The 25,038-nt window shown below is 39.4% G+C and overlaps 1 protein-coding gene across 1 annotated transcript; it reads right to left on the minus strand.

Annotated features, from left to right (window-relative positions):
- Positions 1-459: 459 nt before the first annotated feature.
- On the minus strand, positions 460-24,403 carry LOC139734703 (enhancer of polycomb homolog 1-like). The gene is made up of 14 exons (XM_071645496.1): positions 24,051-24,403; positions 12,949-13,105; positions 11,346-11,494; positions 10,496-10,591; positions 9,264-9,439; positions 8,836-8,916; positions 8,125-8,248; positions 6,793-6,951; positions 6,075-6,158; positions 5,252-5,400; positions 4,023-4,217; positions 2,988-3,529; positions 1,929-2,343; positions 460-1,019 (listed from the first exon to the last, which is right to left on the minus strand). The coding sequence occupies exons 1-14, from the start codon at positions 24,201-24,203 to the stop codon at positions 947-949; spliced, it is 2,553 nt and encodes an 850-aa protein (XP_071501597.1). The 5' UTR covers positions 24,204-24,403; the 3' UTR covers positions 460-946.
- Between the last annotated feature and the right edge of the window lie 635 nt (positions 24,404-25,038).

Here is a 25,038-nt window from a genome sequence, read left to right on the forward strand (position 1 = left end):
TATATTTTCGCTAACAATGTCACAAAGTCTGTATATTCAGCATTATTTGGACTTATTTCTTCTGCTCTGAGTTTAATAAAAATGCATCCTTCTTTTTCTTTTCTTTTTTCATCAATGGCAGGGGAAAAGGGGGAATACATAGGATCACATACTATATGACACTTGACATATGTTTGTGACTGACCAGCTACTTGATTATCTAAATGTAAAAAGGAATCAGAGCTTTTCTAAATTGGATGAAGCAAAAGGATCAGGCATGGAACAATTCTCCCGGTGTACATCACTGATACCATTATTGTCCTTCAACAGGATAAACCAGAAATCTCATGTTTATGAATACTTCAGTAACATTTTTGACACACACACATATATATTTGTATATATGCTAGTGGGATATGCAGCATAAAACCTTTTCAATTAAAGGGAGAAATTCATTTTTTTTTTTCATTTTTTGTTCTCTCTGACAACCAAGTCAGGATAGTATAATTTTCCACATGTAAATTCTGCTTGGATTTTGCTCCATATATTTACAAATAACGTATTGGTTAAAAATAGGGCCTACATTGCAATAGTTAATCACACAACACTGTAAAACACTGGGTTACCCTTGCTAACCTAACAGGTTTTTTTGACAATACCCTAGCTCATCAAAGACTGAGTATCAATCCCGCGCCGCCCAGACAATCAACGGCTGCTTGGTGCGGAAGGAGACATGGGTCAAGCACAAGAAGGAGGGTGGGAGTAGAGGCTTCCTCCCCCTCCCCCACCTCCCAACGCCTCATCCTTCAATCTCTAGCCAACTCAGTCCAACACTGCGATGCATCAAAGCTCTCCCCGTATGATCCTCCAGCTTCCATCTCGCAGGGTTGGATCTCACCACCTCCGCACATCACCTCTGGGAAGGAATGTTATGTTGTTTGACTTTTCTTTTTCTTCTTCTTCTTCTTCACGTAACCTCCATGGGGACAGACGGGTTGCTGGGTATTCGGTTCATGGCCGGGTTATCCTCATGGTTTTCTCTGCATAAAAGAATGAATACAAACAAACCAAAGGTTACATCTAAATGCTGTGCACTATTCAAGTAGGACCATCAAAGACATGCTGTAAAAGCGAATATTTTCACAGCTTAGAAGTTTTTGCACAACATGAAACAAGCGCAAAAATAAAAGCATGCAAAAACATACATACGGCAAACACAGGAAATTCATTTTACCCAAATGAGAACAAAAAATTTCCAGGTGCGAGTTTCTTCACTTTGTCTCTCTCTACAAATTAAATTTGTTAAGATCGCAACTACTGATCTGCAAATCAACAAGCATGTCGGAAAAAAGGAACCAGTGGGACTCGACATTTTTCCGACATGTTTGTTAATTTACAGATCAGCAGTTGCGATCTTAACAAATTTAATTTGTAGAGGGAGACAAAGTGAAGAAACTCGCACCTGAACCTTCACCCCTCTGAATAGTATCTTTCTTTCAAAAAATTTCCACTTTTACAGTATCTCTCCAGAAACATACTCGTCAGATAATGTATCAACTGTCAAAGAGGGATCTAACAATGTCAACTGACAAAATAAAAAATCCATGCACAATAGTCTAAGTGAATTTTACCCCTTCTTGCTTTTTAGCTTCCATGAGAACAGCCCTTCACAACTCTTGTAACAGCCATAGGCTGCATTACATATCTGAGAACCAAACTGGCACCATTTCCCATCCCACAAAATCGTCATTTCCTGGCTACTCTGATAATTGACACCTTGGAAATCACTAACATCCAGCATCCAAGCACCCATTTGCTCTTGTGTGGAGTGTGTTATTATAGATTATGACTGCAGTATGCCAAGAGATATCAGTGTGTAAGCAAGGAAGTAAATGTAGGGACCTTTATACTGCAAGTCAAGTGCAGCAAAGGCTGCGACATCTGCTCACCTCGCAATTGCATCAACATCATTGCTCTTCCTCTTAACACTGGCATTGAGGAGAGTTCCTCCCGATGAGCTGACCCCACTACTACTGCTGCTGCTGCTGCTGCTCGTGGTGGTGGTAGTGGTGGCGGTAGAGGTGGCACGCTCTGAGCTCTGGCTGGATTCTCTGCTGCCTGCAGAGGGCTCCCTCCCCGCCACAGCTGACTCCGACGAGTTGGACTTAGTACTGGACGAGAGGCTGGTGAGCGAGTCCGCGAGAGATTTGGCGCAGGACTTGTCCTTGCTGTTCTCGTCTCTGCGCGACGACTGCGAGAGTGAGGAGAGGAGGGAGGATGCCTTGTTGGTCGACGATGGCGGGGGCAAGGGGAAGTTTAGCTGTAGTACTGTGTCTGCGGGGGCAGTGGAATGGCCTTGAGGAGCTGTGACAAATTGGAAAACAAGGATGAAAGAATCAAGCATGGTAAATCAGACAGCAGTAGTCACAAAAGCGGGAAGCAAAATTAAGACTTTCTGGTTTTAAATGCTTTTAAATGCAAATAACGAAGACATGTAATCATTCCAGAAGCAAACAGGTGCCCCCCCCCAAAAAAAAAAAAACAACAACAACAACAAAATGAACAGTTTGGTATAAATGATTGTTCAATGTAAACACATTCTGCTTGCACAAGGACAAGTACATCTTTTTATCGCAAAAGTTCTATAAGGAAGCACTCTTCTTTAATAAAATGTCAACATATAAAACAAACAATAGTTAAATCTCTCTCTAAAAAGATGTTTAGATCACAAAGTTTAGATGATAATGACTAAGTAAGCAAGCCTTCTTTCGATGTGAGAGAAACAGATACATGATATGGTATGAAGAGCTACTCAGTTTGACACTACACTGGTTCACCATCATCTGTGATAATGAACTCATCAGTGTTTGTTGCGAGGCTCACAGAACTGGAACAAATATGCACACAATGTAGAAAACACGTGAATACTGAGAACAGGGTTGACATAACACACAAGTTTAATGTCTATCCACTGAGCGTTTATGAAAACATGCATTCATCCTGATTACCTTTCACACTTGAAAGTGATTTCTGTGGACTGCTGGTCTCCACAGCCTGTATATGATTCGACGAAAATCCTTTGGATTGGAGACCAGTTCTTTCCTGAGATACAACATTGATAACACTGGGTTCTAGACTGAACTTTGACCTCGGTAACGAGGTGAAGGACACATTCAGGTCGGGAGGTGTCCCATCTTGACCGACGACATCCACTTCCATTGACTGGACATCGAGTGAGTCCGACACACCCTCCCCGCTTTCACTGTTCAGTTCCAAAGTAGACGCGACCGTGGCAGGAGTGTCCGACACGTCGACAATGATCTCCTCTTCCGCCGGATCTGTGGCGAGGAACGTCGTTGCCGCCGCGTCCAGCGTTGGCGTGTACAGCGAGGAAAGGCCGAGCGTTCTCTCCGGGAAGCTCACAAATATAGATTCAGACGACAAGGAAGGATAGAGCGACTGATGGTGGAAGGATGAGGAGGAGGAGGGATACGATGAGCTTGATTCGCTGTCTTTGCTGGGAGGGGGTGTCTTTGGTCTGAAGTGTGATCTGGAAAGAAATGAGATCATTCAAAGGGCTGTTACATCAAAGGGCATGAAACATTGCAACCACATAAATTCACAATATTTCCTCCAAGAGTTCAGCTTCTGTCTTCTAATTTCTCACGAAAAACAAATAATTATATAACTGCATGACAATTTCCAAGACGACATCCACGTGTGTAAAATCTAGCATTTCATGGTTTATGAAAAGTATTTCAAATACTGTTTTAATATTGCACAAGTCTACATAGTGAAGAATTACATGCAACTTTGATCAAATTGTCGAACATTTTTAATAGAATTTTACTGATTTTCTCTCTGTCAGAAAAAAAAAACCCTGCAAGATTTCCTTATTAGAGATAGTCAATTTATGTCATAAGTCACAAAAGTGACAAAAATGTTTGAGACTGTGCACACGTTGATGGTCAAGGCTATGGCACTGTGACAATGTAAAACAGGCAATTTCACTGCAAAGTGCAATATCCTCATAAAATACTCACAGTCTATTGGCCCTGATCTCTTCAAGAATCTGACTGAGTGGAAGACTGGTTTGTGACGGCCGGGGGGCCAGGGGAGAGATGGGGACATCCTCCTCATCTGATGAGGAGACCGGTGAGGGTGTCCTTGGGTGAAGATGGTCTTCCAGATCCCTGAAGTCATCGTCCCACGGCGTCCACGCCCGGTCAAGGATTATCCTGCAGGCAAATTCATACGAGACTAGCAAATTTACAGATAGATTCTGACCATGAATACTTTGGTTTCCCATTTCATTCTAAGACCCTGTGCCCTCTCCATTTTGGCCAGAAAAAAAAAAAAAAAAAAAAAAATTGAGTAATGCGCCATATAAAAATACTGAATATGAAAATATGAAATACTGCCGCACTTTGCAGTGAAGCAAACACTGTACGACTCCATATGGAGAAGTAAAACAAAACAAAAAAACAACTTGTGAAAACAACAGGATGTTCTAAAACAAATCATGCTACTACACACGCAGATTAAATAAAAACAAGCATATAAATTGAAAAAAAAAATAGATTAAAGTTGTGAAACTCAAATAAGAACCAGCGAAATACGGGAAAAGATGGCGACTGTGCCAAAGCGATAACGACTGCACTGTCGATATCGAAATGTTGTGCTATCCTGAGCGCGACAGCGAAGAATTTTAGTTTTTAAATCGCTAGGGTCGGTCGCATTACGCCAATACAACCTTTTGTTTTTTTGCCTTAGGCTGGGTGTACTATTTTCAACACATATTCTATTGAGACACAAACAATCAAGTTGAGACTCCTGCTTCAGGAGCAATTGACCACTGTGACAGTGACAAGTGACCCTGGCACATTAAATCTTCAGGATATCAGCTATTTCGTGTCAAAAGATATGTGTTTGGTTTTCTTTTGGTGTGTTAAATATCTACTCAAATTGTCTCATTTCTCAAGTTCAAAACTAAAAAAAAAACAAAGTGACTCTCCAGTGTGATGGGGATTACTACATAACCCTTTTTATGAGAGAGAACAGTTCAGTCAAAAAAACACACAAAAAAAAAAAAAATTTTATTACCTAACAGTGTTGGGAGGTTTAAAAAGTACAGATCAACGACAGGCCAGTCCATAAACAGGGAGAATTGCAAATATTTTCTCTTCTACAAACTAGCACTCACCATGCCCAATTATCACCAATAAACATTCAGAAAAAAAAAAAAAAAATGAGACTGGAGTGTGCAACATACCTGCCACCTCTCCCGACTCTTCTCCGTGCGAAGCCGACGCATCTGCGCGGCCTGCGTATTGACGAACAGCAGTAGCGATACCTGCGTTCTTGGAGACCCTTGTGCTGGCTCTCTGACCAAGGCCACCCACAGACCAGCTCTGGGTTGGGCTGCATTGGGGAAGAGCAATAAATCATTTCACAGATAAGTGGCAAGGCAATATTTAGTTGCAGGTTTAGCATCATTCTTCTGGGGGTCATGGCATCTTGGACTGAAATATGCATAGAGGCTTTGACTAACCACAGCACACATAGATACTTACAGCTTAACGCCTACGAAAAATTTAGAAACATAGTATTACAAGATCCAAAATGCAAAAGGCTACACACTAAACATAGAAAACAGCATATAGCCATGTTAACTTGATGTGAATGGGACATAACTTCCATGGCATGTGAAATTTTCATTCAAAATCTTACTCATACGAGGCAAGCCTAATGTTGCATCAATGCCATGACACAGTGGAACCACAAATAAACTTTTCCATGTGTTGTATTTTTTATGTTCATACATCACAGGTAAAACCAGGGCACAGTACTTCAAACGACGGCCTCAACATCTTATTGCAGCTCTAGCATTGCCAGTGTACTATAGGAGCAAGCTTATCCTTCTCTTGTTCACATTAGAATGACGATTTAATGTTAGACAAAGACTGCTCATGTTTTGCAAGTACCAAGTGTCTAAATGTCTCTATTGCAGTGTTAAAGCACTATTCATTCATCCATTCATCCATTCATTCATTCAGCACAATGGGTCGGAATGAGAACAATGGTTTCAGTCTCACCGCTTGGTAGTTGCACCCTTTCTTTCTTCTAAATGCATAGATACCGTCAGGGTCATTCTCTTCTTCTTGATCTGACAATTGCACCTGGATTGGACAAAAAAGACAACATAAAAGTATGGCATTGATAAATTCTGTGAGAGAGTCTTCTCTGGAGTGACCAAATCTACAGCCAAGTAATCCCACAATTCATCAATGTCTCCCCCCCCCCCCCCCCCCCCCCAATATCTCTATCAGTATGTGTATCTCTGTCTGTCTTTGTGTCTGTCTGTCTCACCGTCTGTGTTTCAGTCTTTCTGGTCACCAGTGTTTCCCCCAGTGAAGTTGGCAGATGCATATTCTGCACTCTACTCTCTCGGATACACTTCAGTTGATGTGGCAATTATTCTTCTAAGGTCAGCGTGCTGAATAAATATATGGTACCATACTTGACTTTCTACTGCATCTCAGAACTTAGAAACATTGTAATAAGCGCTTTATAAATGATATTATTATTATTATTATTATCTGCAACAGGAGGATAAAAATTGGGGAAAACCAACTTACATATGCCCACAATCAACACTGCCTAGTAAAGGAAGAAATGCGCAGCTCACATTGCACATACTGTCATCAACTTCAAAGGCAGCCAACACAACATCTCTCGACCCTCTGCAATACCTATGCTCTCAAAGAAACCTGGAGTAAAGCAAAAATATACACGAGTTTGTCCATCACTCACTTTTGAAGTTGGCGTGACCATGAAATCTTCCTCTGCCATCCTTGAGTCCGTGTGTCTCTCTCCCCTCGGGCTGGACGTAGATTGCTGTCGTGGCTTGTCCGACGAAGTTTTGTGCTTCCTCTTCTTGTACTCCCTCTTCTTCTTCACTAGCGTCTCCTCCTAGTAAACACATCCAAAGTGAGTTTGCTCATTGTTGTCATTTTTAAAAACACTTCAATCGCAACGGTTTTCTCTTTTTTCAGGATGTAAAGCAGGTGGGTATATTCGTATATTTGACGCTGAACTGCCGGTCATGGCAAAGGTGTAAAACTCTCCACCAAGCATAATTGCACGACTCGAAGGCAATGTGTATAACTCACTCTGTCAACATTCTTAAGCACCAACAATCCCTTCATTGGTTCAACTTACTTAACACTCTACATGCCACATTCATTTCTTGTCAACAGGTATACAGTGCACTCCTGTTACAACGAACACGGTTATAACGAAATTTCGTTATAACGAAGTAAATCTTCCGGTCCCAAAATTATCACCATTAAAGTCTATGGTACAAAATTTGCTTATAACGAACACGGTTATAGCGAAATTTCCGTTATAACGAAGTCTTTTCCGAGCGCCACAGACAAGGAAAAACAATAGAAATGTGCTCCGTTATAACGAAATGCGAATTGCTTTCGAAAATACGGAGCGGAACAAGCATTTATAGCGTCTCTGCGTGGGTGAATGCTTCACACCACTGTGTGTTCGCTCCTTGTGTCACACACAGTTTCTGAGGGGAACTTGCGTTTATTATTGTAATACAGTTATCCCATCACATTTCACATAGCTTTGCAGTGTATGATGAGTATCCAGCAAACATAATATATGTGGTTCCTTGTTTTCGTTATATGTTGTATTTGTTCAGTTATAACGAAATTTCGTTATAACGAAAGAAAACTGCCAGTCCCGAGCATTTCGTTATAACGGGAGTGCACTGTATGTGTGAAATTTGTGCATATATGACTCATTAGCATGGAAAGGGTTAAACACTACTGTTCACAATCGCAGGGTGGAACTAACACAGACAAAGAAAAAAATATACTAGTATTCTTGCTAGCTCATAAAAATAAATTCGCTGTGAATTAACTTTTTCTTTCCCCAATACTGTGGGCTTAGATCTTATCAATAAAACTTCTACCCTGCCTGATCCTTGAAATACAGTACACTAACAAAATTTCTTGCTTGTTGAGGCAATTGTGGGAAGCAGGGTGCTGTTCTCAACCGGGACTTCAACCTCAATCCACAGCTCTAACCCTGTCATGGCAGACGCCTATTTCAGTGCGACCGTCTTACCTTTGTGCCCCAGGTACTGTACTGGTTGCCGTTGGGTATGGCTGGTATCGTGAAAGAAGGCTGCTTCTTGCTCAGCTCTTCACACTCTGACAAAATGCTCCCTGAGAAATCGTCCATCTGATACCTGTGCACGATGAGGAAGTTGGGTTAAAATTTGAGGTAGATCTTGGACAAAAGTTCAAGCAAAAAAAAAAAAGCATCCCTGGAGGAGCAAGTGCTGCATTTGACACAAAAATCCCCATAAGTCAACTCTCTTCTTACATAACCGACTATCATAAAGCTTGTTAGACTTGCCACGCTGTGTCCAAAGTACATCACGGTACCCTTGTCTTTGCTAGCTATAGGGCACATGCGTGCCTTAGACCCTTTTAGTAAATATATCATCTTGCTTCATCTTACTCTCACCTTCTCATAGTACAAATCTCACCCCATCCATCATACATAGTTTTGCTTAAGAAAATATATACCGGTAGCAATAACTCTCTCAGAGGGTTTTTTTTTTTTTTTTTAAGGAAGATCTTTTGACACCCTTGATCAAGTGGCTGTACAAGGAAGGGGTGAGGATGTAACAAAAGACCAATTCTGAATAAATATGGAGCACAGTGAAGTCTACTATGTAAGCAGGTGGGCAGTTTGTTAGTCCTAGCTGTGATGAATTCTTGATTTTACTGACATACACAACAGAAGTGTTGTTCCACTTGCTCAACTTACCTCTTTTCAAATATCTCTATCGTAAGATGGAGACTTTCTCTCTTGCTCTTTTCTCTTCTCTTTACCATCTCCAACAGAGTCCTGCAGAGGCAAATAGTAACATATTCTCATTAAAGTAGATAATACATTTTACAAGCATATACACAAAGCTTACTGCCAGTATAAAGCTTTGACCTTTGTTCACTTAAAAAAAAAGATGACCAAATATTTTCTCTCAGAATATCCTCACAGAGTCTCAGGGATATAAGTCACTACTCCTCTTGTTCTTCACCTACTCTTTTCATACAGATGATGAATCAGAATATAAGCATTAGCTGATAAAGGATGGATCTTGAGAAAGCCAAAAATTCACAGCCCTGCACTCCACTGCAAATGTTCCAGGTGCTGGCTCTCGATTGCAAGTGGTGAAGCACACTCAAAAAACTTACACTGCCTTTGCGAGGTCTCTCTTGAGTTTGAGCATCTTCTCATAAGACACCTCGTCGTTCTTGCGGTTCTTCCTTGTCTGCATCTTCTCCGTGCGTCTCCTGAAAGCCACGTAGGGGTTGTTGCTGGTGGAACCATCTCGCTTCTCCTGCTTGACCTCGGGGATCAGCGCATGACCCTGGAAGCCCAGAACATACAGCAATGCAGCAATGAACTGAAAGTCTGCACGGCGCATTCACTGCACACTGGATCAGCTCTGTACCCACGCATACTGCATTCACATTACTCAGCACAGGTCAATTTCTCTCTTTTACTCTTCAGCTACTCAAACCAGAAAAGGTCATACTATGGCGAAATGTAATTTTTACAGTGATACACTGGCATTTATCACTTACTTTTCAATTTTCTCAGTCCTTCTCTGCAATTTCATCTGTACTCACTATCACTCACATAATACAGGGTTACTTGAGAGCAACAAGGAAGTAGTTATGTAGTTACCTTGTACAAATAAGTGAAAATATATAGAATGACTATGGCATTACCATATATAAATGCACTCTTTGTAGTTGTGAATTTTATTTTCTCTTTACCAAGAAAAATCAATACTTGTATAAACTAATACTGCCACTAATCATAAATCTACAGATAAATGCTTACTAATATCATATTCACACATGTTGTGATCATATGAAATCAAAAGTTTTAGCTTGCTTTGCAATAGATACATTTTACTGAAAAGATTTTGTTTCATAGTACCAGGCATGCAAGGGCATAATGTCTAAAAAGCAATCTTTATGCATTACTGTATAAGCTGTTATTTTCACATACAGATATTTTTTGCGAATGAAGTCACGGACATTTCTGAGCGATGTAGTTTTCGCAAATTTATACCGAGGCTATCATAAGTGCACTAGCACATGGCGATATTTATGCGTGTTGATAAATTCGCAGTCCAAATGTGATTCGTGAAATGCGCAAAAATAACAGTTTATACAGTATCCAACGCTGCACACTGGCACTGATCTGACGGTCCAGGACCAGTAAAAACCACTATCGAACTTTTTCAGGAATGGATCAGTGAAAAACTGAAAACTGAAAAACTGGGTACCTATTGGTCTGACAGACAAGTTTGACCAGTAGAAAAAAATAGTTTAGTGTGCAGCCCTGCAGTATCAAACATCTCCTCTGGGTCCAATGCCAGCTAACTAGCAAACTAGATGATGCCTTCACTCACCAGCCTGACTCGCTTATTGAGCCAGTAGTCATAGACGGCTATGATGAGATCGTCATCCTCTTTCAACAGTGCCTTGGCGTCCTTCAGATTCATCACCTGTAGCGAGCCATGCAGGCCATTAAAGCAGAAAGGTTTTGTGCATCATCATTTAAGGAGGACCTCGACACAAACAATATCACCAAGGTTCTGGCTATACAGGAAGCTCACTGATGATACACATCTAATGAAGGCGCATGTTATCTACATAAAATATGACTGGGCTGCAAAGCTATTCCCAAAATGAGCTTTGACGACATTTTGACAAGAAAATCAGAGGAAAATAAAAAGAATATTGCCTCATATTATATCAGATCTGACTACATATCATTTAATATCTTTGTTATGTTTTAATGAACTTTGGCATTTGACTTTGTAACCTGTAACCTCCTGACAGGAGAAGTTTGTCAAGTCATCATTGTAGGGTCATGCTTGTACACGCATCATTGAATTCAGATCCCTCATACTCTTTTGCAAATATATGTTGGCAACGAGAGACCATGAACAGTGAGACAAAAGGATACCTGGATGCAGAGCCAATCCCAGTATTCCCAGGAGTGTCATTAAGTTGCACAGGCAAGACAACAAAAAGTCACAGTAAACATAACACTAATTGAAAATGCACAAACCATTGAAAAAGTGTTCAGTTTACATGAAAAAGCTCTTTGATAAACTTCGAACATTACCATTATCACCTTACTAAGAGGAAAAGGAATATTTTGACTGATTATTCACGAATGTTAATTCACTTGTTTGCATGAAAGTGAAAAAAAGAAAGAGAGACAAAAATTAGTTTTCTATCACACTAACTCACCCTCTGGCCGCTGCCCTTCTCCAGCCGGTCCATCATGATTTCGAACTTGAGAGGTGTGACGTCTGTGAAGAGCTTGGCCTCCTCCTTCAACCACTTTTCATCTCCCGAGTCCATGTCATAGTCTGGGATGTCCTGCTCCATGCTGAGTGCTGTAACAGATGCGATCACATGGTAAAAACCAAAGGCATTTTGACAAATTATCTTTAAATGGGTTTTGTTGGTATTTCAAATATCTGAAATATATAAATTCAATGCTAGTGAGAATGAAACCTGGCCATTTACTAAAACATAAAAGAAATAATGCCTCCGGCACCCTTCAGGCGGAGGCATAAAAAAATGGTTCATATTCATTGACCTGTCTGATTTCACTTGTTTCATGTCTTGTCTCATGTGTAACGACATGGTTGTATGCAAAGTTGTGATACAATATATTTTTGAATGTTTATGACATTTCAGACCAGGAAATGTTCTGCGCCATTTCATATACTTATCATTTGATAAAAACAATTTGTGAATAACTTGTTGTTTGATGTGAGATTGACAACACTTGTTTTGTTTTGTTTTTCCCTCACATCCTAAAATAACCCACATGTAAATCTCGGCTACCGGTACTTGAAATAAGTTTAGTACTCTGAAGGGCTTTTTACACTTGTGTTTCTTAACCCCGGACTTTCTCTGACCCAGGACTATCGTTAGTCCCGTACCAATTTTTTCAGCTTTTTACACTCGCCAATTAGTCCCGTACTATCTCTTGTCCGGGGCTAAGGAGAAAACTGACCTTTTTACACTCGTATTTCTTAGCCCCGGACTTTCCAAACCACATGAATATTCATAATTATGCTGTGTACTGTACACGTACACGCACGCACCGGCAGCAATTGATTACCTCGTTTCTGATTGGTCAGTGAGGGTCGGACTTCGTCTCCGTCGCTTAGCCCAGGATTATTTTTTCGTTCTGTTTACACTCACTTGCTTGGCACCGTGCTAACCCCTGCTATTTTGCAGGGCCAGATAGTACCGTACTATCGGTGGGGCTAGCCCACTTTGGCAAAAACGAGTGTAAACAGAAAGTGGGCTAAGGATAGTCCCGTACCAACGGTGGGGCTAAGGCCCCCCCTTAGCCCCACCGTTGGTCCGGGGCTAAGCAAAATTTTACAAGTGTAAAAAGCCCTTGAGTTTTGTATGCCAATTCTTGAAACCACTAAAACATATAGATTTAAAAATAAAATAAAAAAACTGTACAGAAATAATTCAAGAAAATTCTTTTCAACATTTCCTTGTATTTGTTCAACTTTAATCAATTGAAAGTGACCTCATGTTTCCTCATAACAGCAACGGAAGCATACTGTAATGATTTCATATCTATACACTTTTATTCATTCAAAAGGCAACTTCAATTATCAAACAGATCATAAACTGACACTCCATAATTTTCATTTGTAAGTCAAAAGACAACTTGTAGTCAATTACAGCATACATAAATCAGACTTAAAATTGTAATTCAACAGGTGATAATAAAAAAAAGACACAACAGAAAAATTGCCTGAAATGGCTGGTGCCGTGACTGTTCCCAACCACTTCAGCAAAAGCTTAAAATACTCACGCTGTACATGAATGTACTGCCTGTTCTGCTTGCAGTTCGATTCATACAGCTTCTCATACAACTCTTCATTAGAGAGAACCTCCGGCGTTGGGATGACCAAATGATTAGCAGAGCCATATACCTGTTGAGCTGATATTGCCCTCTGCAAATGATGCTCCTGCAAAGTAATAATGACAATGGTTGACTTGTTTATCTCTTGCTACACTGAAGAACTTGTTTTGTTTTAAATCACTAGGGCAAAGCAAAAACTTGATAAAAAGAAAATCTCTTTTGAAATATATATTAACCATATTATTTCATGTGCTGGTTTCGACAACCACCACAAGTAATATGTGCTACGACATACAATTGTATATGTACAGAAAATATTGATGAGTTCAGCAGCCAGTCTGAATTCCAGTCAAATGACCATTTCCCCTATTTGTGTGTTCTTTAGCTCTATGTATATAAATCACTGTATGCATAAAATGATATAAAACAGTGCAATTTGTTTCTAGCAGTGAATTTATGAGGCCAAAGGACCAAAATATGACATTACAATGTACATATAAATTTTTGATAGTCCAATTCACGGTTTTGATTGAACATGATAAAGCATTTTTCAGCACCTACTGTATCCCAAAGGGAAAAAAAAAAAAAAGATGTCTGAAGAGAATCCCTTACTATCAACACAGGGAATCAATGAAAATGAGCTCCCGTACCAGGAATATCACTGCACTCTACTATTTGCTCTAAGCATTGATTCTTTTCATCAGATCATGGATGTGTTGGGACCGAGTGAACAACGTACAACCTCACATTGGTTGTCAATTTTGTGGTTTTTTCTTTTAAAAGTTTCAAGGAAAAGTTACTCATGCATGAGGCCTGACGAGGGCTGCTTGCTTTTTTTTTTCTGCATTCATATTTCAAGAAGTAAATTATGTCTCCACAAGACCCCAGCCTGAAAATTTTATCATTTCTCTATTAAGCAGGGCATTATAAACGATATCTCTCCCACCAGCCCAAAAAGACATTTGTGCAATGGCTCTATAACACTAACAGGCAAATGCCCATTCAGGTTGTTTGCCCAACAGTGGCCTGGGCAAGGTGGGCAAATGGGTTTTGTAGAATCCTACACTGGTAAAATCTGTGAATCATACTTGTAAAAAAAAAATAATAAATAAATAAATAAAAATAGTACAGCAAAGGTGCACTGCTCCTAGGTGTGGTAAAATACAGTAGTTATGGGGACTATGGGATAATGACAGTTCAGCACTCACAGCTACAAAATACATAAGAAAATTTGCCATGAGCTACCAATGAATTAATCATGTTGAACTGGTTTTAAGTTTTGTTTTGTTTTGTTTTGTTTTTTGTTGTTTTTTGTTTTGTTTTGTTTGTCTGTCTGTTTGTTTCTTTGTTTTTGTTTTTGTTTTTGTTTTTGCTAATTGCATCATGTATTCTTTGCAGGCAGATAAAAGACTACCAGACTATGCCCTGTAATACTACAATGTAAGCCTGCATGCCTGCAAGGTGACCAAGTACAGGTAGCATACAAAAATGTGTGACTCTGTGATTGCACAACATGGTTCATTAAAGGTGAAGGATGATATTCCACAAGTCAAATGTTATATTTCCACGCTTTTCTGCAGGAAACATACTGTATGGCATTTCATCTTACTGAATTTGTTTTTCTCATAAAAACAGTCAAAACGTTTTTGCACACAACTACACACACAGAAGCCTTTCATTCCCATAGCCTAGTCCTTCAGAAGGGACTAAGAACTGTCAGTTAGTCCAGGGCTCTGTTTTATGAAGAGTTATAATTCATTATATAGTCGATTTCTCTCATAAGGCTATGGCGGCCTGCGTGTTAAGGAAATTTATAATCGATTATATCTTTTGATAAAACGGGGCCCTGTGGTTGCTTGCTTATTTCAATAATATGTGGTCGCTTCCTAAGCAGTCGCATAAAAATAACCCTGAACTCAATTCAACATCCTCAATCAAAATTTTCCAATATTTTTCTGAAATATTAAGTACTGAAAAAAAGGGAAATGATGCTAAATCTGAAGCACAGTGTGATCATCTGGGAGAAAACATTTGGTTCTGACCTCACAGACTGCAACGAGAGAAAAGCCCTGTTAAAGACCCTGTGTATAGCGGCCACCTGTCTAACGCGGCCAGCGGCCACAAATTTTGTTTCCCGCGGTAGATTTTAACCTGTCTATAGCGGCCACAGAGCCGGTAATTCAGCATGTTTTTCTGATTTGTGGCCGTGCCAGACATTCATGGGCAACGTTCAGTGATCGCCACCGCTGCATTCATCACTTATTCAGTCATAATAATGCACTAGCGTAAAGCTTTCTTCACGACTGTACACATGCTACTGTGTAACAATTTCATACACACCGGCATTGTTCAATGCATGAAATACACGTGTGTGTACTTACGCATAGTACATTATGTACATTAAATACTTATCGAAGTATCCAACGATGATATATGTACATGTATAGGCAATGCACATTAAGTTGGATTACCTGTCTATAGCGGCCACCTGTCTATAACGGCCACTTTTTTCGTTTCCCTTGGGTGGCCGGTATAGACAGGTTTGACTGTAATTGGTTCAAACCACATTTACGTGACATGGAATTCATGAACTAGTTACTTTCTTTCTATGATTGACATTAATCAACTAACTTCATAGATTACTGAACAATAACAATATTACTGTAAAACCTGAAACATCTGCAGTATGAAACTTTCCCTACTTTGAGCCCATAGCCATTAATCGCAGCATGACACTTTAGAGAACTGTCATTGGCATTCAATGCAATACTTTCGCATGCATTCTACTTTCACAAATCTTGCCTCCTCACGGTTTTGCAAAAGTTTCATGTATGCACAAATGTCTGGTTTTACAGTATACTATTAGTAAGAGAAACTGGTACCTGGTGCTATAAAATTTTGCACTGACTGTTGTAATTCAAGTAGAAATTTTTGCACATTTCATGAAACCAGAAAGTAGCACGAAAATAAGATACAATGTATATGTACCACTATTCAATGCTTTTATTCCAGAGAATTGAAAAAATGCAAAGTCATCTTACCCAGCCAAGCGTAAAAAATTACTTGTGCGAAAATATGCACTTTTACAGTAGCATATTTTGCGCCAGGTTGACAAATCATAAACAAGAAAAGTACTCGGACAAACCATGTCAAAAACTTACATTTGCTTCAGGTGGCTACGTTTGCACACATTTGCTGCTAAGTGAGATACTTTGGCCTTTAGCTTCCGTCTGATCTTGGTAAAATTTTTGTTTGTAAGATTTTGCTGCATATTGTGTCATAAACAAGCTGTAGATCAGATTTTTTGTCAGTTAATCATCACTGACTAGCAAGAAATACATTGTACTAAATAATTCATGGTTTGGTCAATAATCATTTGAATCTTGCTCTCTTTACAAATAATTTTACATTCTAATAACATTGTAAAAAAACAAACAAACAAACAAGCATAACGGTTGTCAGTATAAATTCAATGCAAATGACACAGGTTGATTTTATTGTTTTCATGAAATCAAATTTAGCAAAAACATTTTGCTGTTGGGGTAATGAGACCTTGTACACTCTGTACTAACAAATGACAAATGTTCAGGAGAGCAAAAGAAAAAAAAAGGCAGCCAAAGTACTATAATAACTAGGATCCCCTTTCCTTTGGCATGCAATGACGGCTTCATTTGGGGTAAGACAGCTAGGATTTCGACAGGACATCACTTGACTGATTATCTGAAAAATAATCGAAAAAAGGGATTTTCACCCAAATTTGAGATACAGTACAAGGTCTTGTCACCCAAACGACGATTTGTGTATGATGTCAATGGGAGACTTATATAATGATGACATCATCACCTCATAATAATAATTTTCCAACTCAAATTTGATTAGCTATTTCAGGTGATAAAAAATATTTCAAAATGGTATCCTGTACACTTCTAATCTATGGAAGAAAACTGCTACACAAAAGTTAGTTTGTGCAGCAGTGGTGTAAAAATGCATAGCAAATTGCGATGCGATACCAGGAAAATTATTCCCTGTTTCGTACACTGTTTCACTGCAACATATGATGCAATATTTGGTACCATGAAGTACGAAATGAAAATTCGCCATTTTGTTTAATTTTTTTTTCAGCGCTGTACCCTGGGTTACCAAAAAATGTGTAAAAATTTTTTTCCGTATTATTATGCACAAAAATGTCTTCTTGTTTGTGATTATGCAACAATCAATGCATGCAAATAATCTTTTTTTTTTCTCATTTACATGCTCTGTTGTAATCTCCACTTTTGAATATCATTGTATATACGTTATTGTAAATACTGATTTTATTATGTTAACTTTGAATAAGATTGGAAATTAAATTTTGTTTATTATCCAAGACAGTGTCGGTTTCTTTCGTTAATGTTCTTGCATTGAGTAAATGAATGATCAAGTGTGTGTTTTACTAAAAGCATACAACATCTTCCATACAAAAAAAGAAGAAAAATCTGCATTGGGATTGTCACTGCCACATCGATTTATGCCAGCACTGATGTTGAGAAAATAGTCGCCATGACAGCATTGCACAACTGTATGATAATGGACACAAGATGGCGCTACACAACACTGTACTCAAGGTTACAACGGTACCCTGGGGTACAGCCCGCCAAATCATATGTACAGTGCACTGTATGAAACTTTACAATCCCTTATCTCTCTTAAGTTCATAAAAATGTCTAATTTTAATGACACTTCTTACTCTTATGTGTATCTTGATATGTTTTCTTTTTACTTTATTAAAGGACAAGTTCACCTTCATATACATGTGGATTGAGTGATTGCAGCAATATTAGTAGAACACATAAGTGAAAGTTTGGGGAAAATCCGACAATCCGTTCAGAAGTTATGAATTTTTAAAGTATCTGTGCAATCACTGCTGGAGGAGAAGACTACTACAGTGTATGATGTCACATGCGTACAACAATATAAGGAAAATAAAAAGAGAATTTCACAAAACTTGACTCTTTGAATAAAGTGCACGTTTCTTCGACATGTTACTGACTATGTTAGGGGTAATATTATTTCCCCTGACATCTGAAAGAGAGAAGTCGAGTGTTCTTTCATTATGTGAGAAAAGTGAGAATATCTTGAATTTTCTTTATACTTTCTTTATATAGTTGTACTCATATGACATCACAAGCTAAAGTAGTCTTCTCATCCAGACGTGACTGAGCAGAAACTTCAAAAATTCATAACTTTTGAACAGATTGTCTGATTTTCCTCAAACTCTCATTGATATGTTCTACTAGTATTGCTGCATTCACTCAACTCACATGTCTATGAAGGTCAGGGTTCGAAATTGGCGATGGTCCGCTGGCCATTGGCCACCCAAAATCACGTCGGACTAGCTAAAAATCATCAAATTCGGAAGTTACTAGTCCGTGTGGCCAGCCAAAATATTGCTCCAGTGTCGTTCCCACTTCCCAGCATACTGGCTGTGACAAGCGCTGAACGCAAATCGCTGCGTACTCCGTGTGCAGCGCGCAAACGGAGCTAGTCCGTGTGTGCATCCTGTAAAGGAGTCTGCGCCAAGACTACTACATGCACCACCCTGGCACGGTCTCATATATATGGGCTGTGTTGTAGCTTCTCCCTGGAGAGGCTGCAGTGCCAGTGGTGCGTGTTGTAGTTTTGGTGCACGCAGACTTTTTCCACGACCTACAAGGGTTTGTGCCTGCAAACTAGCGGACGCCCATGGACCCTGGTGTTTACATCGATCGCCGTGGTATCTGCATGTATACCGATTACCGGTAGTTGTATTGTGTGTCTGGCCAGCCACATGCACGTGCTGCTACATGCATTTTGTCCAATGTCTGTTTCTTTTCTCTCTCTCTCTCTTCTTTGCTTCTTCATCCGCTTATTCCCCTACCTCCCAAGTACGAACTGACTTTTTAGAGTGTTGTCTGTGTGATATTTACGATGTTATTGCATCATTTTTCTGCAATTAAGAGGTGAGTTTCTGTTCATGTGTTGCATACTTTGTTTGACGATGTGCAGGTGAAAAGTGTTCGAACTTTGTGTACCGTGGAAACTCGATATATAGTTGTAAATATACAGTGACTAGACCTTCATTCGCCTTTGGAGATCTGATAATATATCTAAATACCTGAAAAACAAACTGATTTTTCCGGTCCCATTGAATTAATTTCCTTTGTTTTGTATTGTTTATTGACTACTGATATAAACATTAGGATTACAAAGAACAAATTGTCTCGGTCCCAAAGGAGCTCGTCATACCGAGTTTCCGTTGTATTTCGCTTGGCATTCGGTGCTGCAAACTTCCGCTAGGGCTTATTCTCTTCAATGGTTTCTAATATTATTACTAGTTTGGTACGATTTCTTTCGTTTAATGTCACTCTATTCATTCCCTTTATATTTCGAAGTATTTAAAAGTGATTATTTAAAGTGTCTGGCACTGTACATGCACTGTCGTAACGGCGATTTCTCCGCTTTGCTGCAGTATTTCGAAGGAAGTTTGATCCCAGCTGTGTGTGATCTTTTGTAGAGTTTGTGTTGTCGGGATGTTGTTTGCGTAGGTGCAGTTTATCCCGAGTGATCATGTTGGTCATGTTTCTGAATGTTATAGGACAAGGGCCGAATGATCTGAGTGATGGTGACGATAATTACTGATGCTGGTGTAAAAGACAGCTTGCTGAGCATACTTCTTCTTTCCCCTCCGGCCCATGAATGATGAAAAAAAAAAATACATACACCTCACAACAAGAACCACTTGCTAGATAGCAACCTTCGTAAAGTTAAATCTAAATGTTCATTAACAAATAACAGCAAATTCCAAGGGGAAAAACACGACAGTAAATACAAGCGAAGAGATTGTGTATGCAGTCTCTGGTCTTACGAGAAACTTGACACCCCACCCCCTCTCCCCTTGTGGAAATTTCCACAAAACCAGGTGCCAGACGCCAGCTAGGTGCCAGACGAAAGAATGCGCGCACTGGAATAAACAGCGTGTAAATATAGCCTGGAAATATTGATCGAAGAACTAGCTAGTGAGTTGAGTTCAAGGAATCATCGCAAAGATCATGATTCTATAAGCAACACATGGTTCTATAGCCTTTCTTTTGACCCATAGTAGAAATATCGAACAGTCGATTACACTATAGATTATAATAGTGTGCTTAATCGAGTATTTTAAATGTTTACTGAACTGTAGAAAGGGATTGATTAATCACTCGATTAAAAACTAAATCACAGAAATATATGAAAGTTCTCGTACGCCGAGACAAATTCACTACCCGGTTAGACAGCGGGAAGAGAATCTAACCTCCCTGGGTGTCAGGAAGTTTTCACAAACTCCAGGATCACCCCTTTCCCCTGCCAACTCCAACATGTTGCTCCCAAACGTGCATGGTAAATGCATGGCGTCTCGATGTCACCGTCAGGTACCCGAGGCTGCTTTGTTTTTGTCTTGGAATATTGATTCATTTCTTGTCATGACATGAGTGTAGTAATCTTTTTGCATGACTATGTAAAAATTTATGATACTCAACTCGTCTTTTTGATGTTTTTCTTTCAGTCCAAAAGGAAGACAAGATCGTATCATGACGTTTCAATTGTTCAAAAGGTCTGCTTTTGATAACTCACAGACTATCAAATCACCCTTGCCTGTTCCCAGGCCCTACGCCTAGCTCCACCCTCCCTGCTCCACCCAATCCTGCATTCTACACGCGCGCGCAAATTTTGCCATGTGGTTTTGCCAGCCAGCTGTCGGAATGTGCTTTGAAGTTACATGGCAGCCTTGCCTGGCTGGCATGAATGGGTGTCGAGTTTCAATCAACATAGTACTGTTGTTTTATTCTTTCACCTGATAGAAACATGGAAATCAGGAAGGTGTAGGGAAGAGGTTTTTGTTGTGTTGCAATATGTGTGTGTGTGTCTGTTTTCTCGTTGTTTTTTCTTCTTCTTTTTTCCAATGGGATCGAGGCCAAGGTGTGGAAAGATCAGAGTGAAATGAGTACAAGTACACAGTGAAAGGAGTCAGGTAGAGGGGAGATGGAATAACCAATTACCAGAAGCATTTTATATATTGAAGTACCATTATGTGAAAAAAAAAATAAGGAGAGCTACACCTATTTTAGTGCTCCTGACAAGGCGTAAAGGAGCGTGGTAATAGTCCTAAAAAATGAAACTCTGATTCTCTTTTTCTCAACCTCAGCTGTTTATCAACTTCACTCTCTTTTTTTTTCCATTAAAACCTTGACATACTAGTGATTTTTTTTTTTCAATTATTTATATTTTCTGATTTTTTTTTTCTGTTCGGGCAAGTGTTTTACACTAATTTGCAAATCTGCTTGCCCGATTGGGCAAGTAATTAAAAAAAGTTGTGTAGCACCCTGGTTTATAATGGTGCCTCAAAAAGATGCTTAGCTTAAAACAAATCGACCATTAATTAGGCCTGTGTGTGTCACTACTGAAACGTTTGTTTGGAGATAAAAAAAGAATGAATAATCGACCTGTTCTTCACTTCTTGTGAATGTCGTGTTGGTGTGATTACGGCGTGCGTGCGTTCGTAAATAAACATCAACATTTCCGAGAAGGCCTGTAGGCTGTATGTCTTGCCCCTGACCCGCAAGACAATTTAACCTGTCACAAAACAGTTACAAAACATAGTGATGATGTATGATGATAATGAAGTAATGATAATGAATATGATACATGTATATGATATAATAACTGAAATGTAGGCCTACTTTTGGCCCTCCCCAAATTGACATTAGTCATGCGATTAAAAAACAAGACGGACTAGTCAAAAATTTCTGTTGGCCAGTCAAAAATTTTGCGGACTAGCCAAATTTGAATCTAACTGGTCCGCGTGGCTAGTTTAAAAAAAAGTTAAGCGCGACCCCTGAAGGTGAACTTGTCCTTTAATGAAAGCCAACTAATCGTATCTCTGATGGAGAAACAAACAATGATCTCTGATCTGGGTTGCAAGAAAACTTGTTTTCAGCATATATTTTATATAGAAAGTCTTTATACAGTATTAAGTGCCAAATCTTCACATTGTTATGTGTCAAAGATTTATAAATCCAAAGAGATTTGCCATCTCACAGTCATCTTGAAACAAAATAAAAAAGCACTACAATATTTTTTTTTTCACACGGTAAAAAGTGTGTAATAATTCCCAAATATTATGAGTACTCTAGTATCATATTTGTAATCAGTGGTTTTGTTTTTCTTTTTTTAAATCCCTTAGTTACTACCTGCATTGCGCATGCCATAACTCAACACAGGATGTGGGTCTGTTACATACAGGTGCATCATAGGTTAGTGTAACTATACACAGCCCTGTCGCTGTACACAAGTGTCGCGACAAAGAGGTCACTTGTAGCAATTTCTGCAGAAATGCACGACTGCCAACTGAAAAAGAAAAAAACTGCAGCATAGTTTCCATTTTTGCAGTACTGCTAAGTGCTTTATTTTTTTTTCACAGCTAGTTCTAATTGATGAGAAACATACGAGAGAAGTGATCCAAAAAAACAAATGAAACAATTTTTTTAAAGAGCTGAAACTGAATGTAAAGTGATGATGCCAATCATTTTTATTTTTGATAACAAAATCTTTTCAATTTTCTCAATTGCATCACTCAACAAACTTTCACAAAATATACACACATGGTTGTGTGTGTCTGATTACATTGCAATTATGCTAGTACACTACTAGGCCAAGAAAAAAAAGAAAGTTGCATCTGCGTAACGCGACCGACTCTAAAAATGTCCCTGACATTCGAGATTTAAAAAAAAAAATTTAAAAATTTGCTATCACGATCACGATAGCACAATATTTTGATATCAATTGTGCAATCATCATCGCTTCGGCGCAGTCACCATCTTTTCACATATTTCGCCAGTTCTCATTTGAGTTTCAAATATCTTGATATCACTTGCACCAAATGCAGTCATTATCGCTTCCGCGCAGTCGCCATCTTTTCCCGTATTTCGCCAGTTCTCATTAGAGTTTCACAATTTTCATCTTTTTTTTCAATCTGCTTTTTGATTTATCTGCTTGTTTTTCTTCAATCCCCATGTGTACGAGTATTATCTTTTTTTAGAACATTCATTTTTTTTAACAAGTTTTTTCGGGGGGGGGGGGGGTGGGGTTCGGTGGTTAGATGTCATTTGCCTAAAAATTCTTTTAATTTTTTTTTTAAATTGACCCACCTACCCTATTTTCATATGGCCTGTTACGCCAATACATTTTTTTATCTTTTTTTTTGTGCCCAAATCATCTACTGCATACTAACCAGCAGGCAGTGTACACCTACATAGTGATACAGAAGCTCACCTACACATGGTCTCATACACACTGGACATAAATCCCGAAACACTCGATTCCTTATATACACACACACAAACACACGTAGCTTCGATACACTCCAGCATCGTGTATTGTGCAATACATTATTCATAGAGCAGCGCTATGCACCGTACTGTGGCAGGTACTCTTCTCTACGTGCGCAATTTGGCAATTAATGATGAGAATTCTTGCCTGCTCGAAAAAAAAAATAAGAAAAGTAAAAATTCAACAAATAAAATTTCTATTTGCGCTTCAAAAACGTCCGCAAAATGTTTTGACGAATGAACTGTCAGATTATGTCACAATGATAGACATCCCAAATGGATGCAAATATCACTGAACGAGGTGTGTACTAACAGCGCGATGACGCAGCTCGGGAACGCCGATTCCCGCTGCGGTGATACACAACTGTTACAAGCACGAAAGGCGGGATCGAAACTTGATCACGTGACATGGAATGACTGTCCTAAATCTCCACATTCAGTACATAAGAACATATTGTCCGAAAAATACATGGCATGGCGTAAGTAATACTCAAAAAGTCACAAAGAAGCCACGACAGTGAACAGAACGATATGATAAATTTCGCTCTGAACCAAAAGAGGGAATATTTTTGTCCCTATGACGGGCGTGTTACAAAATGGCCGCCAAAATCCGGGAACCTCATTACGTATGCAGAAAATCAAACTCATTTGCATGAGATAAAGACTCACCGATTCCTCCTCTTTTTCCATTCCTGTAGGCATCTGTGGCACCGCCCGATTGCTTGTCGAAAAATCTGGTAAATCTGGGAGCTCGTCTGTCATAAAGACAGGCATCGGCTTTGAGGGATCCGGAGCCCGAGCTCGAAAACTTAGCTTGCTCATGATGGCGATTTCCCGATCACCCCTTAAAAATGCCAGAAAATGCCTCTTGTGGCCAATATGGCCGAAATCACCGAACTGATGTCAGAGATGACGGTATCATTCGTCCGCTCATTCGGTTGATGTAGTTTGAAATTTGCTAGAAATCACAAATTGAGCGAAAAGAAGGCTAAAATTTCCGCCTTTCGGCCCAACAACATGGCGGACACAAATTTCGCAGCCAACCCACAATGCACTGCACTGCCGTCGATATCTTCGATGGATTCTAGGTTGCGCGCGCAATTAATAGTTGCGTGTTCATATGGCGTATCGCGGGAATTGTGCGTGTGCATTGAACGGATGGAGCAGAAGCCTACGGAGCGAGTGCCTTTGCGATGATAAATATTATATTCGGTTAGTGACATAGATCACTAGAATTGTAGAAAGTGTGATGGAACGCAACTCAACTTGAAAAAAAAGTTAGCATTAAACTTGTTTGTTCTGGCCAACACAAATATGTACAATTTCCTTGAAATAATTGTCTGCTTTGAGAGTCGATCAGCGCATTGATCGTGAACCTGATCACGGATTTTGTTTACCATCGAGCCTGATAGGCCTGTGTATACAGTGCTCACAAGCCCATTCGTCTCTCTCTATCATAGGGGTGACAAGGCTTGTCTTGTGGGACTCCTCGTCAAAGGAATCTTCAGAGTCCCCCGTGCAGGATTAAAAAAAAAAAAAGATTTAAGAGAATGGAAAGGAAATGGGAAAGTTAGAAAGAAAAAAAAACACAGAGAGAAAAAGTTGTGAGAATGCAGATTTTATATAGGAGCAAGGCAGACTTTTCTGCTCTCGCGCC

This window comes from Diadema antillarum, unplaced genomic scaffold, assembly GCF_040938485.1.
Source record: "Diadema antillarum isolate AM-2024a unplaced genomic scaffold, OU_Dant_1.0 seq00000541_RagTag, whole genome shotgun sequence".
Taxonomy (NCBI): Eukaryota; Metazoa; Echinodermata; class Echinoidea; order Diadematoida; family Diadematidae; genus Diadema; species Diadema antillarum.